Genomic DNA, 15,052 nt, shown 5'->3' on the forward strand with positions numbered 1-15,052 from the left:
CACGCACTGTGGTGGCTGGGTTGGCAGGGTGGGGAGGAGAAAGGGAGGAGAAATCAGTTGCCACTGGAGTTACATGGAAATTAAAATAAAATGTCATCATATTGGGAGGAGACCAGGGCGTAGAGGCACCTCCTCAGCAAGAGATTTATTTGTGGTTATTTATTAGGCTACGTCTGATCTGTGCCGTGATTAACATATGTCAGCTGCAATTTTTGACATTGCAGAGATGTTTGTTGGGGCGGGGAAGGGAAGGTAGGGGAGGGGATAGGAGCAGATGGGGCTGCGGGGCTGCCTTCCGCTGCTCTGCAAACAACATCCTTAGCGGAAAACAGAGCAATTAGCTATCTTGCCTTTCCTTGTTAAATAAATATTTACCAGTTTAATAAGTTAATTGCCACACCACTCTCAGACGCTCTCCTCAAGCTAAGCAGGAAAGGTCTGGACAAAGAAGGGCCAAGTGCTGGAGAAGGAAGAGGGGGCTCCAAGCTTCCCTGCTGGGGAGACCTCCCTGCTCCCGGGGAGGGCACGAGCCCAGGCTGCCCCTGCCATCGCCCCTCACGGCTTCGATGCAGTAAAGCAGGGCACGCTGCGGGGTGACCTTACCTGGAACATGCCCTGCGTCTCCCTTGCAAGCCTGCCTGGGTCACTGCTCAGCTCTGCTACTCAAAGTCCTAACCGGGTCCTTCATCGGGCAGCTGCTGACGAAGTCCTGACCGACGGCAGGGCGCTATTTGCCAAACACTTTTTAAGAATGTAATTATTAACCCTGTTCAGTTCGGTAAATGCCTGAAGGGCAGGCTGGAACATGGCTGTGTTGCGTTACTCCGGTACCAGCGCAAGCAGCAGATGGTCCCTGCCCTGAAGAACTTACACTCTAAGTAGATGTGTCAGACACATTCATATTGAGCTCTCACAGAGGCACCGGCAAATGCCTTGTACTTATAGAGCAGATCACATGCAAACCCTGCACCAATATTCCTGTGTTTCCTCTGGAGGGAGCGACATCAGCCTCACGCTGTTCAGGGAACGATGCCTCGTTAAAGGACTTGCTGAAGGTTATGGTGTAAATTGGAGGCAGAGCACGCATGGTACTCAATCTCCGAACTTTAAAAATGCATCCAAGAAAGCAAGAAACTCAATTATAATCCGAGCCAAGAGACGCTGGCAGAAACACCTCCCGGATCCATGGGGCAGCTGGTGGTGTGAAAAAGCAAGTGTAGCAGGGAAGGGACAGCTACATCTGATTTCCAGAATCTTGAAGAGTCTGACCCTTTTTGATCCGTTAAGTCATCGATCCTAAATTCTGCACGTACCAGAGGAAACAATTTTAACTAGATTTTAATTACTTGTTTGTTCTTGGCAGGAGCCAGTCAGCACAGAGAGATGTATGCGCAAGTTTGTTTATGTTCATACCAAACGCTGCATCTTTAACAGCCTCCTGAACGGGGGCGGGGGGGGGGGGAGGAGCGGGCTGGGAGAGGCAGCTTTAATTGTTTTATCCTTTTGGCTGCTATTGTTGAGCTGACGGGAAACCAAGACTGTAATTCGCATCACACTCGGCACTGTACAGAGCACATTTCCAAAATGCAGACTGGGAATAATATGACATCCTGTTGCAAAGGACCTGGCTGCCAGAGCTCGCCTCCTGTGACACCGGGGAACTGGAGGCTTTGCCTGGCCCGTGTGGGCGTAGCTGGGGAAAATCTGTCCTCTCCTGAGCTTTAGGAAGAAGCTAGAACAACGGAAAATGGGAATACAAGAGAATCCACAAGAATTTCAGACGACAAGCGCTGTCTAAGCAAGGACACAACGCAACGCCACGTACGTGCTTCCACACGTGAATCCCCTGGGCAGATCCGCGGCTGCTGTGCTCCAAGCCACGGGCCCGCACGTTGCTGAACAGCCACCACGTAACGCCTGACCTGCCTTTCGGGAGGCAGCGGCTAACCACGCTACTGCCGCCACTGGAGTTGCAAAAGATTATTGAATGCGGTGGAGTGAGAACCAGAGCTAGTTGCTAAACAACAGCGTGCCTCCCTTCTCGCTCCCACCTGGCCAATGCAGAAAAAAGGGGGGCTGAGAGCACCCGTGCAAGGCGGGGAGCTCCCTAAGAGTAAGGAGCCTTCCTCGGGATGCAGGGCCTTCCGATCTTTAGGGTGAACAACCGGGAGGAGGCAAATGAGAAGGGCTCAGGGCGGAGAAACAGAGCCCACGCAGGGCAAGGAAATAATTGCCCACGGCGGAGTTCAGCCTGCCACCCTGCCTGCCCCAGGGCAGTGCCCTGGGCTACTCGAGCAGTGCCGTTTTTCCCTTTACCTGCCTGTGATTAAGAAAGCAGAGGGCTGAGCTCCAAGGAGAGCATTTACAGGAGGTCACAGCAAAGAAAGCGATCCCAGATATCTTCCCGGCCTGATCTTATTCTCCGATGCGAGGAAGGCAGCAAGGCTGCACACCACAGAGGCTGGGAACGCAGCTGAGATTAGGGCATTTGGGCCCCGACACCAACTAGGTGCACGCGTAGATGTCCTAGCTCAGCCTCCCAGGCAGTCTCCTCACTAAGTGCAAGTGGACGGAGACTCCAAGCCACGTTTGCTGCAGTTGTGGACCACCCCCCCCCAGCTGCGCTGCTGGGCTGCTGCACCCGTCCAGCCTAGCCTGCCCTTAGCGCACCTCGCCACAGCGGGCTCAAAGCCGTGCTAAAGCCATCCTATGGCTTTCGCTGTGCCTGAAGCAGACCCAGACAAGCTGACATGTACCCACACTTCTCCTGGTTGCACCGATCTGGCAGGGCTCTGCTCATGGCCCCTCACCATGCCAGCAAGTGCCCTGTGCCCGGGGAGGATGGGGAAGGGGAGCCAACAGAGCTGGGGGTTTGAACAATGGGAATCGAATCCACCGAGCTGACACAAGGCAGAAGGACAGAGAAAAGGAGGGAATAAAGGTCGAGCACATTTGCGTTTAAATAAGAAATCAAAATATTTTTATGAGTCATTCATTTTTCTTCTATAACTAGGCACGTTTGCATGCAAATAATGGAGGGACATAAACGGTTATAAAACAAGTCTCTTACCATATGAACTCGGTAGAGAATGCTAATTCCCAAAGTCATGAACGGCTTAGAGAAATCAATCACCTTCTCCCGCTCCGCAGTAATCGTCAGCCCTGCCACGGCCAAATCGGCTTTCTGGAGAGAAAGGATAGCAGAGAAGATCAGGACCCTGAGCCCGGGAAAGCCACGGGGCAGGGAGAGCAGCAGAGCCATGCCCGGGGCCACCCGCTCCTGGAGGATGGATGTCCCATCTTTCTGGGATGGGGTGCATTTGCTGTGGGGCAAAACCCAGGCTCTGTGGAAACCGTGGGAGTTTTGCTGGTGATGTCCACTGGTTTGGACTCTGCTCCTGCATCCCTCTGCCCGTGTGGGTTTTGCAGTAAGCCCTGCTCAGACACACTCCAAAGTTTAACCCACCTTGTGCTCCGGACTGTTTTCCCCATTTTTCCTTTCCTCACCTGGGCCTTTTTATCTCTATACTTACAGGTTGGAAAAGCACAAATGTTCCCAGTGGGGAGCCCACTGTGCTAGGAGCTGTATTAACAGCTCACAAAATGGCAGTCCCTGCCCCCAAGCACTCACAGCCTGATTGCCATCTCTATTCATTGAATGCTTTAAGACCTGGCAAAACAAGAGCCACTGAGACAACAAATATTATACTAACCTAGGGAAGATACAACCTGCCCTTTCCAAAGCCCCTGTTGAACAGAGCTGTCCCCTTCCAGACAAGACTGTTACTTGCAAGCGCCATAAGTAGGAAAGGGTAACAAAGCAGCGTCATTACCCCTGTACCTTGAGTCATGAAGTTTACAAGCCTGCCAACCCAGACTTCCAAAATTGCAGATCAGTTTCCACAAAATTCAGAGGACTGGCATAAAAATTTCCAGATAGACTTGCAAAGCAAATGAGATCAGGGGGAAAAAAAAAAAAAAAAAGTCTTCCAATGTTAATACCCTTGTAATATAGATAAGGGATTTGAATTTTAAATATTATTTTTTATTACTATAGCTCTTTTAATGTCTGTAATTGCTTTCTGTAAAAATGAACCTCCTCCATTCCCTTACACATTTGTTTGCCTGCTTTGCAGGATGATGATTATGCAAGCGGAAAAAGAGAACGGGGGAAAGAAAAGCTATTTGCACTTGTTGTCCCCAAGTTTCATAAGGTCTGTGCAGAAGCCAAGGCACCATCAGGCCCAAAGACCCACTAAAATATGCGGCTTATTGCCCTGGATCCATGCGCTAGTTGTAAATGTGCCACATAAAGGCAAATTTGTGGGTGAATCACTGTTGCCATGCTCTCTGACCCTGCTGCTCTTGCATCATTTTCCTTAAGAGGACTAACCACCTCCTGGCAGAGCTTTGCCAAGGGGTCTTCCCCCCCCCCCCTCCCCAAACTGACTTGCCCACTTAAAGGCAGGCTGGGAGGAAGGGCCAGTGAAAGGCTGGAGTTACAAGAGGGAAGAGCATCATTGCTGGAGCCTGCAGGACGAAGGAAAGAGAAGAGAAAAGAAAGGCAAGGTGATCTGCAAGCCTGCCCAGTAAGGGGGGGAGGAGGGGGGGGGCACGGAGAAGGTGATATTTCACAGTCCATGCAGGACTGCTTTACTGGACAGGCCCAGTGCCAGATTTTTGCAATTGTCTCCAAGCAGCTATTACAGATTCCTAGGAGGTTCAGTCTGGAATGAGTTATGAGTGGGGGAGAATTTCTGCCTAGCCAGACATTTACCCACAGGGTTTTTAGAAGGCACCAATAATCACAACATGGTGCATGAGCACTTGAGCCCTATGTAAACACCAGCAGATTACTAAAATGGGATCAGTTCATCTGTGGAACATGGCATGTGAGGAATTTTATCTGCAAGAAAAGCCTAAAGCTTCCTAAACCTCTCTTGTCTATACTTAAAAGGGTTTGCAGGTTCTATTGTCCTGGGGAGAGCTCTTCCAGCAAAGCCCCTCATGAAGATACAGCTTATTCTAACAACGGATTTTTTTCTCCCAGCCCTCCAAACTGGATACAATTCTACCAGCAAAGTCGTAGACTAAATAGATGGTAAATATGCTGCATCAAAGGTGCTTCATGCAAAACCTCTCAGGACATTGCCATTCCCATCCAGGGGCCAATATAAAGGAGCGGCATGGCCCCCAAGTTTACCCAGCTAAGTCACCGTCCCACGCCTCGTCCCCCCACCTTCTCAGGGGTGGGACACGGATGCCACCAGGGAAATTTGTGCACTCTGGTTATTCCCCCAATTATCGTCCTTTGGGACCCTTCCAGATCATGTAGGCAGCAGCATCTTGAAAGCTGCTCTTCCCTATGCAAAATATAATGCAAATCCATCCCCTTCCCTTTGCCTATGGAGCAAAAACTCAGCACAGCAGGGCCGCCTTCCCTGGGCACACAGGTTTTGTGCCCAGGTCCCTCCTCTCATCTTCAGAGGGTCCAGCCATTCCATTAGATTTGATTTCCTTCCTTCCACTCATTCCCTGCCTGGTCAACTTCTGCCCTTTCAGGACTTTTTGCCAGCTTCAGAGCTAGCGTAGCTCGCAGCCTGCTCTAACCTGTGCATATGCACATCTGCTTTCTCCTGTGCCAGAGCTCCCTGCAGCAGAGACCTGGCACGTCCTGGCTTTAGCTGGGGCTGTGCTCTGTCAAAGACTCTCTCTCTGCAGGCTCAGAAGTCATGCAAGTTAAGAGCTGATTTCTGACAGCAATAAACTTTGATCTGGGAATGGCACGCAATGTATTCTCTGCCTGAATATCATCCATTTCATGCTTTTGATTTTGTTTCCTGATGTTCACAAAACTTCTTGTGACTCACTGAGATCAGTGTATCTTAGTTACAGAGGAACTCTGCAAACCTGAGCGCTCTCCAGCCCTCCCCACTGGAGCATGGATAGGATTTTGCATTTTATAGGCTAAACAATGCACTGGGGAAGAAATGGATTTTGCTTTGTGCTTCTGCACTCTGTCCGCAACTGGGCCCCGGGGAAAGGGAAAACGGGAGGCAAAGGATGGGGAGAAGAGGGGGCAAACACTGCCTGATTTTCATCCTTCCAGCACAGTTGCAGCTATAAATGTCAGCATGAAATAGGCTTAGAAAAAGACCCAGAGCATTTTGGGAGTAGAGACAGACGCTTCTTTAACAAAGCACTGCTTAAAACAAGGCCAAACTCTCGCTAGGCAAGAGGAAGCCCAGGTGGGCTGGTGTCTGAGATAAAAGCATGAGCTGCCACCACCATACCTGGCATTAACCGTGGGATCTGCCTGCATTAGCAGACAGGCTTATGCTGCTACTGCAAAGGATGTTAAACACGGGGGCTGAGCCGGGCTCCTGAAGAGGAACAACAATTAAGCAGCCTTAGGAAGCAAATTGCAGGGACTGCCAGTCCGGAGGAGGCAGCCGCCTCCTCGCTGCAGATGCTGACAAGGCTCATCTCGGCACTAATGGTGATGAATGGGGCCTCACGTCAGCCCTCAGCCGGGCAGAGAGGATCCCGCCAAAGTCTCCCATGGCATGGGGTACAGCTGGGAGACCGACCCTGCTCCAGCCCCACAGCAATTCACAACCTCCTGTCAAGCTACGGAATCAAAACACAGCGAGAATGTCCAAGCGGCGTAAGTCTTTGGGCTGTTTCTGCGTCAAACACACAGAAAACAAGCCTGAAGGACAGCTCTGGGAGCACAAGGCTGGAATTTCTTCCAGGAGCAGGAGTCCCTGACCTGAACAGCAGTTTGGATGCTACATGCCCTGGGTGCACATGAGAGCGTCATTCTCGCCAGCACTGCCCACAGAGCCCTGACAGTGTGGCCAAGGTCAGGGAAAGCTATTTCTTACACTGCCCCCATGCTTAGAGGGCCTTCTAGAAAGCTGAAATCAGTGTTCAACCTCCAGGACCCACCTGACCACCAGCTATTACCCCCAGCGCAGACCCGTCAGCATCAGCACTGCTGCCGCAGAAGCTTGCCCCGCTGGAAACCCATCCAGATGCGGTACTGAGCGCCTGGCTGGAGGTGACCCTGTTTTGTGCCAGGGGTTGGACTGGATGATCTCCAGAAGATCTCTGCTATTCTGCGCAAGTCTGTGAAATCAGCAGCAGCCACTGCATGGCAGTTTGGCTGCAGCCTGCTCACCTGGGCAGCGGCTCCCGCACCACCGTGGCAATGACAGAGCAGTCTCTCTGCATCTGCAGATCTGTCCCACGGCACGACAGGTACGGCTCGGCTGCCGGATCAATGTACTGATTGCTTCTGCTCCAGCCGTCCATCTGATTTGACAGGAGCTATTTCAGGTTGTGCAGCTCCTCCTGATGGAGCGAGCGGCAGCCAGGTTGTGTGCTTGGATGCATATTCTTGCATTTAAAAGCAGGGCCAGATGAGGGTCACTCAAAACTGGCGGGTTTGGGGTTTTTTTTAAGGACATGCATGAATTCAGCGATATGAAAAGTGACAGCCTGAAAACCCTGGAGGCTGCAGCCCTCCATTTAAGCCACAGTCAGGGATAGGATGACCAGCAATGAGTGCAGATGTCAGCCTCAAGCCTGCCTCCACCCGTCTTTCTTCACCTGGACTGTCTCTAGGACTGGGAAGAAAAAGTCTGTGCCAGGTGTTCACCATGCCCATGGCAAAAGCCAGTTAAGGTGAAGCACCAGGAATGGGAACCCTAAGCCCGCAGGGAACAGCAGCGAGACCTAACCACCTCACACCACACCCACCATCTTGTGTGTGATTTTGGCAAAATCAACAGCGCAATGCAAACCTCTCTGCCCATACCCTCGCTGTGTTTGCTCAACAACCCACGCCTCCTCACTTCCACACTCCCCCTCGCTCCCCACCCTCTCGAGCCCCCCCATGTCACACTTGCCAGCGCGATAGCGTGCAAACAGACTCCCCCTCCCTCCTTTCACCCACGCACAGCTTTTCTCACTGAACACCAACACCCACTGCCGAGTGGAAGGTAGGACTCTGCCAATTTTGAAATATCTTCTTCCTTCTTTTCCCTTCCTGCCATTCCCCATCTTTGGAGCAGTTGAAGAGAGAGGGCTTCTGATTGTAAAGCACCACCTGGTCACCAGCAAGGAAGCTGGAAAAACCATCACCCCAAAGCTTTAGGGTCCTTTCAGTTCTTGGTGTTGCTGCTCCTGAGGCCAGACCCTTCCATAAGATGGACAGCTTCATTTCCCTCACTTTAAAAAAGAACTTTGATCACCAGTGATCTCGGCCAGATTCAAACCACTGACGCAGACACCAAAGGTCCGGCATTATTCCACAACGTCTCACTCCCCAAATGATCCTGTGCAGAAGGGGAGAGCAGGAGCTCGCTGTCCCCAATCACCCCCTCCTCACTCCGTGCACCCTAAGGCGCCTCCTACAGCAGCACCAGGCTCGCCCAGATGTGCTTGCCCTCAAAACACTCATGGATCTGCTGTGTTACCATCACCAAACGTGATATGTTATTTAAACAATGCTGAAGGAAGCCTGGGCAGCTGATTCAGGCTGCACAAAACACGCAGCCAGTCTGCACAAAGTGTGCTCCTGCTGGGGCTGCTTTGTCCTTCCCGTCCCCTGCAGCCTGCCGCAGGCGAGCGGGACAGGTCCTCGGCAGAGGGGACAGTCACCTAGCGCATCGCACAGGGTCCTGATCCCGGGTGTATCAGAGGGAGGTTCCTGGGAGATCTTTTAGCGAAACTGCAGCATCAGATTCCTGCCAACAAAGCTTCCTGGCAAAACCAAACCACACCATCTCCTTTTAGCTCAGCAATATTCTCCAGGGACATTCCCGAGATGGGTAAAATCAGAAGCTGTTGCTGAGGGATCTCTCAGACACAAGCCCATCTCCTCAGGGAGAAGCAAGGGAGCCGAGTGCCAACGGCTTGCTGTGAGCCAATGTACAGGCACTGAGCACAGCCACCGGGGCACCACGCTACCAAGACAGCAAGTGCAGGCGTGGCGGAACAAGGAGAAGGCTATCTCGTTGCCATGAAAATACATTCATTGGCTCGTATCAGACTAGCAAATTCATTTCGGCTTGAGGATGAGCTGGAGAGAGAGAGAAAGGGAAGACCAGACAACCGTCAGGGACTCTGAGCCAGAGACTGTACTGCAGCGGCAAGGAGCAAGACGTAATTCTTCCAGCCCTATTGTCCCCTAAGGCTTTGACGCCAAAGAATAGGAGACGGGAAGATTTGCTGTTCCCCCTTGTTTGCTTGTTATGGATAGCACGCGTGTACGGTGTCAGCCGAACCGCTGGAGCCTGCAGTCGTCTGCACGAGAGCCAGCAAGGCTGACGGGGGAAATCTGCCCCGGCCGGAGAGCAGCTTTACTCCCCTGCTCACTCAAGGAATGAGCAGGGTGTTCAGCCTCCCTGCCCTGCATGCACAGAGGGACCAATTAGCTCAGCGTTTTCTGAGTTTGTGACATCTTTCACTGAAGAATGGGCTCGAGTCCTTCCAAGTGATTTCTCCCAAGCCAAATCTCCACTGGCTGATCACAAAGTGTACAGGTTTCCTGATCTGATGACAAGTCAGATTGCTGACCTAGACACAGGAGTCTCTACAGCTCTTCCACTAATCCCCCAAGCCATCCCAGTCCCCCTCTTCCTCAGCTCTTAATTATTTTTGTGAGCAGGTCGATAAGATATGTACTGGTAAATTTGGGTCAACAACAAATTTATGTTTATATTGCATCCTTCTCAATCATATCATAGTGCACAATTAGCTGTAATAGAATTTTCAGCATGTAAGAATAAATCAATAGCTAGTTAATTTAGAAGCAATAAAATGAAACACTTTTCCCATATAGCCTATAGTTGCTCTGAGGATATGCAGGGCCACAGGGGGATTACAAAAAAAAAAAAAACAAACAAAAAACCCAGGAAAGGTATTGCATGGAGCTGGATAATTTTCTGACCTTCTTGCCCTGCACACTAAGTGCATGTGAGTCAAACCTGACTTTCTAACAGCTGATCAGGGTCAAGGAAGGATCACTTTCCTGCAATAATACAGCACTGCACAGAGAGCCACGTGCAGAGCTTTTCTTTTCCGTAGGATTTGGGAAGTTTTGACCCCTGTGATAGGTTTGTGTCCCAACTGATGCCCTCTCTGTGCTAAAGGCTGTATAGAGAAAGGTGCCTGAGGGATAAATCCGGTGAAAGGAATGTGTGCACCCAACACAGGATCTGCTGGCTCTTCTGCTTCGAGTGGTCCTGAAGTGGGATAGGGAATGAACAACGGGCTGGAACTGAGGACAAACCCCCTTGGGGGCTGACTGTCAAGGAAGAAGAGGAACCCCTTGGGCAGTGACATGATCTCGGAAAGCAACGTCCCAAGCAGCCCTGAATAAACACAACAGCATGCACACGGGCAGCTCTGCCCTAGCTGGCCCGATCCAAAGTGCCAGTCCCTGGGACTGATCAAAAACTCGCTGAAGCCATTATAATGACTCTAAAGACCCTAGGAACAACAAAGCAGAGAAAGCATTTTCTTTTCTCCTATTTTTGATTCAGCCTCACACAGGCTTTGCCAGCTCTGCCCTGCTGAAGCAGAAGTAAAAATCCTCCCAAATAAGGCTCGAGCTGCAGAAGAAACAATTGGTTTCCATGTGAAGATGAAGTTAAAACACTTACCACTAAAGAAAAACAACCCTCTAGAAGCTCCCATTTAATGGAGAGGCACTGCCAAGGTTAGTAGGCCAAAAATTTGATGGCTGTTCCCTTCCTTTGTTTGCATAGATCACACGCTGCTCTCTGCGCCTTCCTTCTTGCCTCCCAAAAGAAACGTTGCAGAACTGTAATTGTGTGTGTGTGTATATATATACACAGAGAAAGATATGTATAAAAACTATGCCAATAGCCCAGAGCATTTGCAAACAACCGTACAGAAGGCTCTTTAGAAGGAGCAGACGGAGGTGGGATCTCAGCTGGCATCGAGAGCTATCCCTCTGCCGGGGAAGGGCGACCCAGGAGACAGGGCGCTAGCTCAGGAGGGACCTCCAGTCCGTACCGTGCCCTGTTCCTGACCCTCAGCAAGTCTTTTAGACCTAGAGTTGTCCCACCTGACTTTAGACACTCAAGTTGAAGCTCCTAAGGGAGGACGAGCGTCAGCCAGGTCCCCTTTGCCATCCGGGGAAGAAGCAGACAGATGCCGGTGGGCATCTTCTAGAGATGCTCACTCGTATCCCGCAGCTGGGAGGAAAGCTGCAGCAGGAGCCCCAGACTCCTGCCTGGAGCCGCAGGGGAGGGATTCGGGCCCTCGTTCCTCCGCTTTGCAGGAGGATGTGCCACTGTTGTGAGGAGAATGATGGGGTGGCTCAGGGGCTCCTCTCACACAGTGGTGTGGATTATCATAAATACACCTCACTGTGGATTTGCCACCAGCTGAGAAACTGTCGCTGGGTTCTCACAAGCGCTCCGGTAATAACAAGGCAGCGTAGAAATCGGTGAGTGAAGAAGTATTGGTTTAAATAACATCAATCTTAATGTTAGCTTTGGCTAAGCCTATTTTACTAAGGATCTCAGAGCATTTCGTGAACTGTATTTAAGCTTCAGGGTCCCTGGGGAAGGACTACCTTTAGCTGCGGAGGAACACAAAGAGCAGGGAGGCAGGTACAGGTTGACTGAGCACACACGTACACAGAATTGTTGTCAAACGCAGCAAAAGCATTCAGCTTTCAGTCTAGCTGCCGTGCAGCAACACTGCAAAGCAGAGCTGTGAAAAGATCTCGATCCATCCGCTTCAAGCGAACAAGAAGCGTTCTTCTCCAAAAACCATACTCAAAGTTAAGGAGCTGAAATGAATCTGCCAAAACTTTTCTGGGTAGAAATGCAATTCTTACTTGTTTCCCTCCCAATCAGTGTGGTTTTGTAATTTTTCTTCAGCTTCTACCAACCCCTGCCAGAGCCTGCATATTTTCCTGTTTCAAGTTTTCATTAATGTTTCCACTGTGCAAGAAAAATAATCCATTCTGTTTCGAGCTCTTATGCAGGGACCCCGGAGTCCAGGCCTCCCTTCCAACAAAGTGAGCACCCCTGAGAGCGCCTGGGGCCCTGGCTCCTGCTCTGACTACTTCACACGCTGTCACATCAACACAACAAATACGTTTGCCATTTGGAGAAGACGTTAAACAGAGATCCTCTGGTCAAAGTCTCACAAATGGACTAAAACCCCCATCCATCCTTATCATCCTGGAGCACTTAATAAAGCATCAGGGCTTTTCATTGCCAAGTCCCACTAGAGCACAGTTAAAAAGAGCAGCTAATTCACTTACCCGAGCAATCAGCTCCCCGACCATCCCTGTCCACGTGCCATTTGCCTCAGGGACTCCGTACACACCATCGCCAACGAGGTGGATCTTATAGTTGAAACGCAGGATCTCTGCCAGCTCCTTCAGCATGTCCACGCAGAAGCCCTCGTAGCGGTCATTGCCTTCCAGCTCCTGATGGTTCCACTTCAGCATTAAGTAAGGGTTTTCCTGCATTGAAACTGGGCAGCTGTCATTCCCATCTTAGCCGAGGCGTCCCACCAGCACGGTGCCGAGCACAGGGCAGAGAGGGGAGTGGGCTCCCTGGTAGCACCGGGATGGCAGAGGCTCATATAAGGGGCACCCAGGCCAAATCTTCCCATCCCGATATATCCCCCTCGACCAGGGTGTAAGAGATACAAAAAGCTGGTTTAATCCCTTGGGAACCCAGGTGGTGTGAAGCTAACAGAGCTGTTTCTACGCTGGTATTCATTGGTCCCTGCTGTGTCAGAGATGGGCTGGAGGTGCAGCAGAGTTATCCTGGTTTAGGATATGAAGCAGAGCTAAGGGATCAGGCTTTGGGGGCTGTTTCCAACTGGCATATGCCAGAGCATCCCAGTGACTGCTCCGAGTTATGGCAGGACATACAGATCCCAGCCTCTCTTGGCATACGGCCACTTCTTCAGTTTGTCCCCCTTTTCAACAAACTTTGTGGGACATGAAGAAATAGTGCCCAGAGTTCTTCAGAATTTTGGGTGTCTTTAAGGAAGGAGCAGAGGTACTGGAAAAAAAATCACAGGACAGGCAGAACATGGAAGGGGAATTTGTTGAATAAGGACAGTGATGCCTGTAGATGTGAAGTCTTGGTTCATAAAAGTTGTACCCATCTTGGCCAATTTCAGTAATTTTATGGGTAGAAGGGACAACTGTCCCCTCCAACTTAGCAGCTGTGTGCAAAACAGGAACATCATTCAGAGATAAATGTAAAATGGCAACTTAGCCCCATCCCAGCCCTCTCCCCAGCTGCTTCTGAACTCATCAAATATAATTTCCATATGAAACATCAACTTGAGTTTAATTACACTGTCATGGATTGTCCTCAGTGCTGTAATTAGAGATTTGATCGTCTGTTCTTTATGAAATCAGTGTGCAATGCTGCATGCTGGGGGCTGAGGGGGGGTAGGAAGAAGGAATAATATTCGAGCTGATTGACACCCCTAAGCATTGGGCTGGCAAAGAGCTAACGGGAACTGTAGGTGACCCCCTCACTTACCAGGATGGTGGTGACAATGAGTGTGGTGTTGAACAGACTGTCTGATATGTTGGAGGAGAAGATCCTGTTGTCCATGCTGAGTCCTTCAGAAACGTGCCAGTGGCCGATCTGGAGAGATAAACAGCACAATAAGGGAATTTACAGGGCAAATTACTGTACACACCCGCCATATGGCTCCGGTGACTGACAACCATCAAGCTGGCCCTGTAAGAGGTTTTTATGAATGCTCCATTACCTTTACAAGGCACCCCCACAACGGGCCGGCAGAGAGATTAACCCACTGGTGCACGGTGCTGGCACACCCCCACTCGCGCGACAGCGCCAAAAACCTGACCCTGCTTATGGCAGGCTCTGCCTTCCCATGTGTGTCCCCTGCAGCTGCGGCAAAGCGGTCCACCAGGAGAAAGCCGTGTGGCCAAGCAGCCTTCTGCAGTGTCCCCAGATGCCACCAAGATGGGTTCATCTCACCCAGCAGTCCCCACGCAGCCAAACCTGCAAGCTCGTTCCCTCCCGGCGCGGTGCGGCTTGGAGCCTCTGCCATCCCTCACGCTAAGGCATGGCAGCTAGGTCATGGCTGCAGGATGAAGACCTGGTCAGTGCTGTCAACCTGGTGCCTTCTGGCTGACGCCTTCACCTCCTCAGTTCTCTGGAGGTGAAGTCCTAAGGGGGACGAGGCACAGAGGCACTTCGCGGGAGGCTGCCGGAAAAGCAACGCTATAGCCGGGCTTTGGCTCAGCTGCACGCTCCTGCAGCGAGACCCAACCACCAGCACACGCTGCAGGGTCAGTGCTACACCCAGGTTTGACGACACCGAGCTCTTCACACGGGCACCGTGTGTTACAGACACAGCTCGGAAAAACTTCAGGAAGTGCTGAAGTCTCATGATTTCACAGTGAAAGCCCAGAAACGGGGAGACGGGGTTCCTGCCTCCAACTCCAGTCCTGCCTTACGCTGCCTCTGTAACTTCGAACAAAGGTTTCACCTGCCTGAAAGCAAGCAAAACCTCCTGCTGTCCTCCTGTGAGCATCACTGTCGTTAGTTAAAGGCTGGTATAGGCACTGTGAGGTCCTCGGAGGAAAACGGCACCTCACAGGGACCATCACAGCATTGCAGCTTCCACTGCAATCCCAGAGCAGCAGTGCCGACGCGGGGCAGACGTCTTCCAGCCCTGACCAGCAGCTCCACCTTGGTGGCAGGTGGTGAAATGAAGCCACGTCCTCAGCAGTGCTGCACCGTGACTTATCTCCTCTATCGCCTATAATGGATGACAACTACTGCACTATGATTAAGTAGCACCAAACCCTTTGATTCAGGCTCATCACACCCAACAGCTCCATGGAGAGCCTAATTCGCCCATCCAAGCGTCAGTGTCACTGCAGCAAACCTAATTGCCACTACCCGTGGCGGGGACCAGTCCCCCAGCGCTTGGGAGGACTTCGTGACTCAGCTGTGATGCAATGCAACCAGCCGCTGCCATCAGCCAGGGGGAGGAA

The 15,052-nt window shown here is 51.3% G+C and overlaps 1 protein-coding gene across 5 annotated transcripts in view; it reads right to left on the minus strand.

Moving 5' to 3' along the window:
• Positions 1–15,052, minus strand: part of GRIK4 (glutamate ionotropic receptor kainate type subunit 4) — a 138,002-nt gene that overhangs the window by 15,850 nt on the left and 107,100 nt on the right. For all 5 annotated transcript variants that reach the window (XM_049800234.1, XM_049800232.1, XM_049800233.1 and 2 more), the window contains 3 exons: positions 13,560–13,667; positions 12,314–12,517; positions 3,071–3,184 (listed from right to left, as the gene is read on the minus strand). In XM_049800234.1, the coding sequence (XP_049656191.1) occupies positions 3,071–3,184; positions 12,314–12,517; positions 13,560–13,667 (426 nt within the window). The remainder of the gene's footprint in view (positions 1–3,070; positions 3,185–12,313; positions 12,518–13,559; positions 13,668–15,052) is intronic.

Source organism: Accipiter gentilis, chromosome 5 (assembly GCF_929443795.1).
Source record: "Accipiter gentilis chromosome 5, bAccGen1.1, whole genome shotgun sequence".
NCBI lineage: Eukaryota > Metazoa > Chordata > Aves > Accipitriformes > Accipitridae > Astur > Astur gentilis.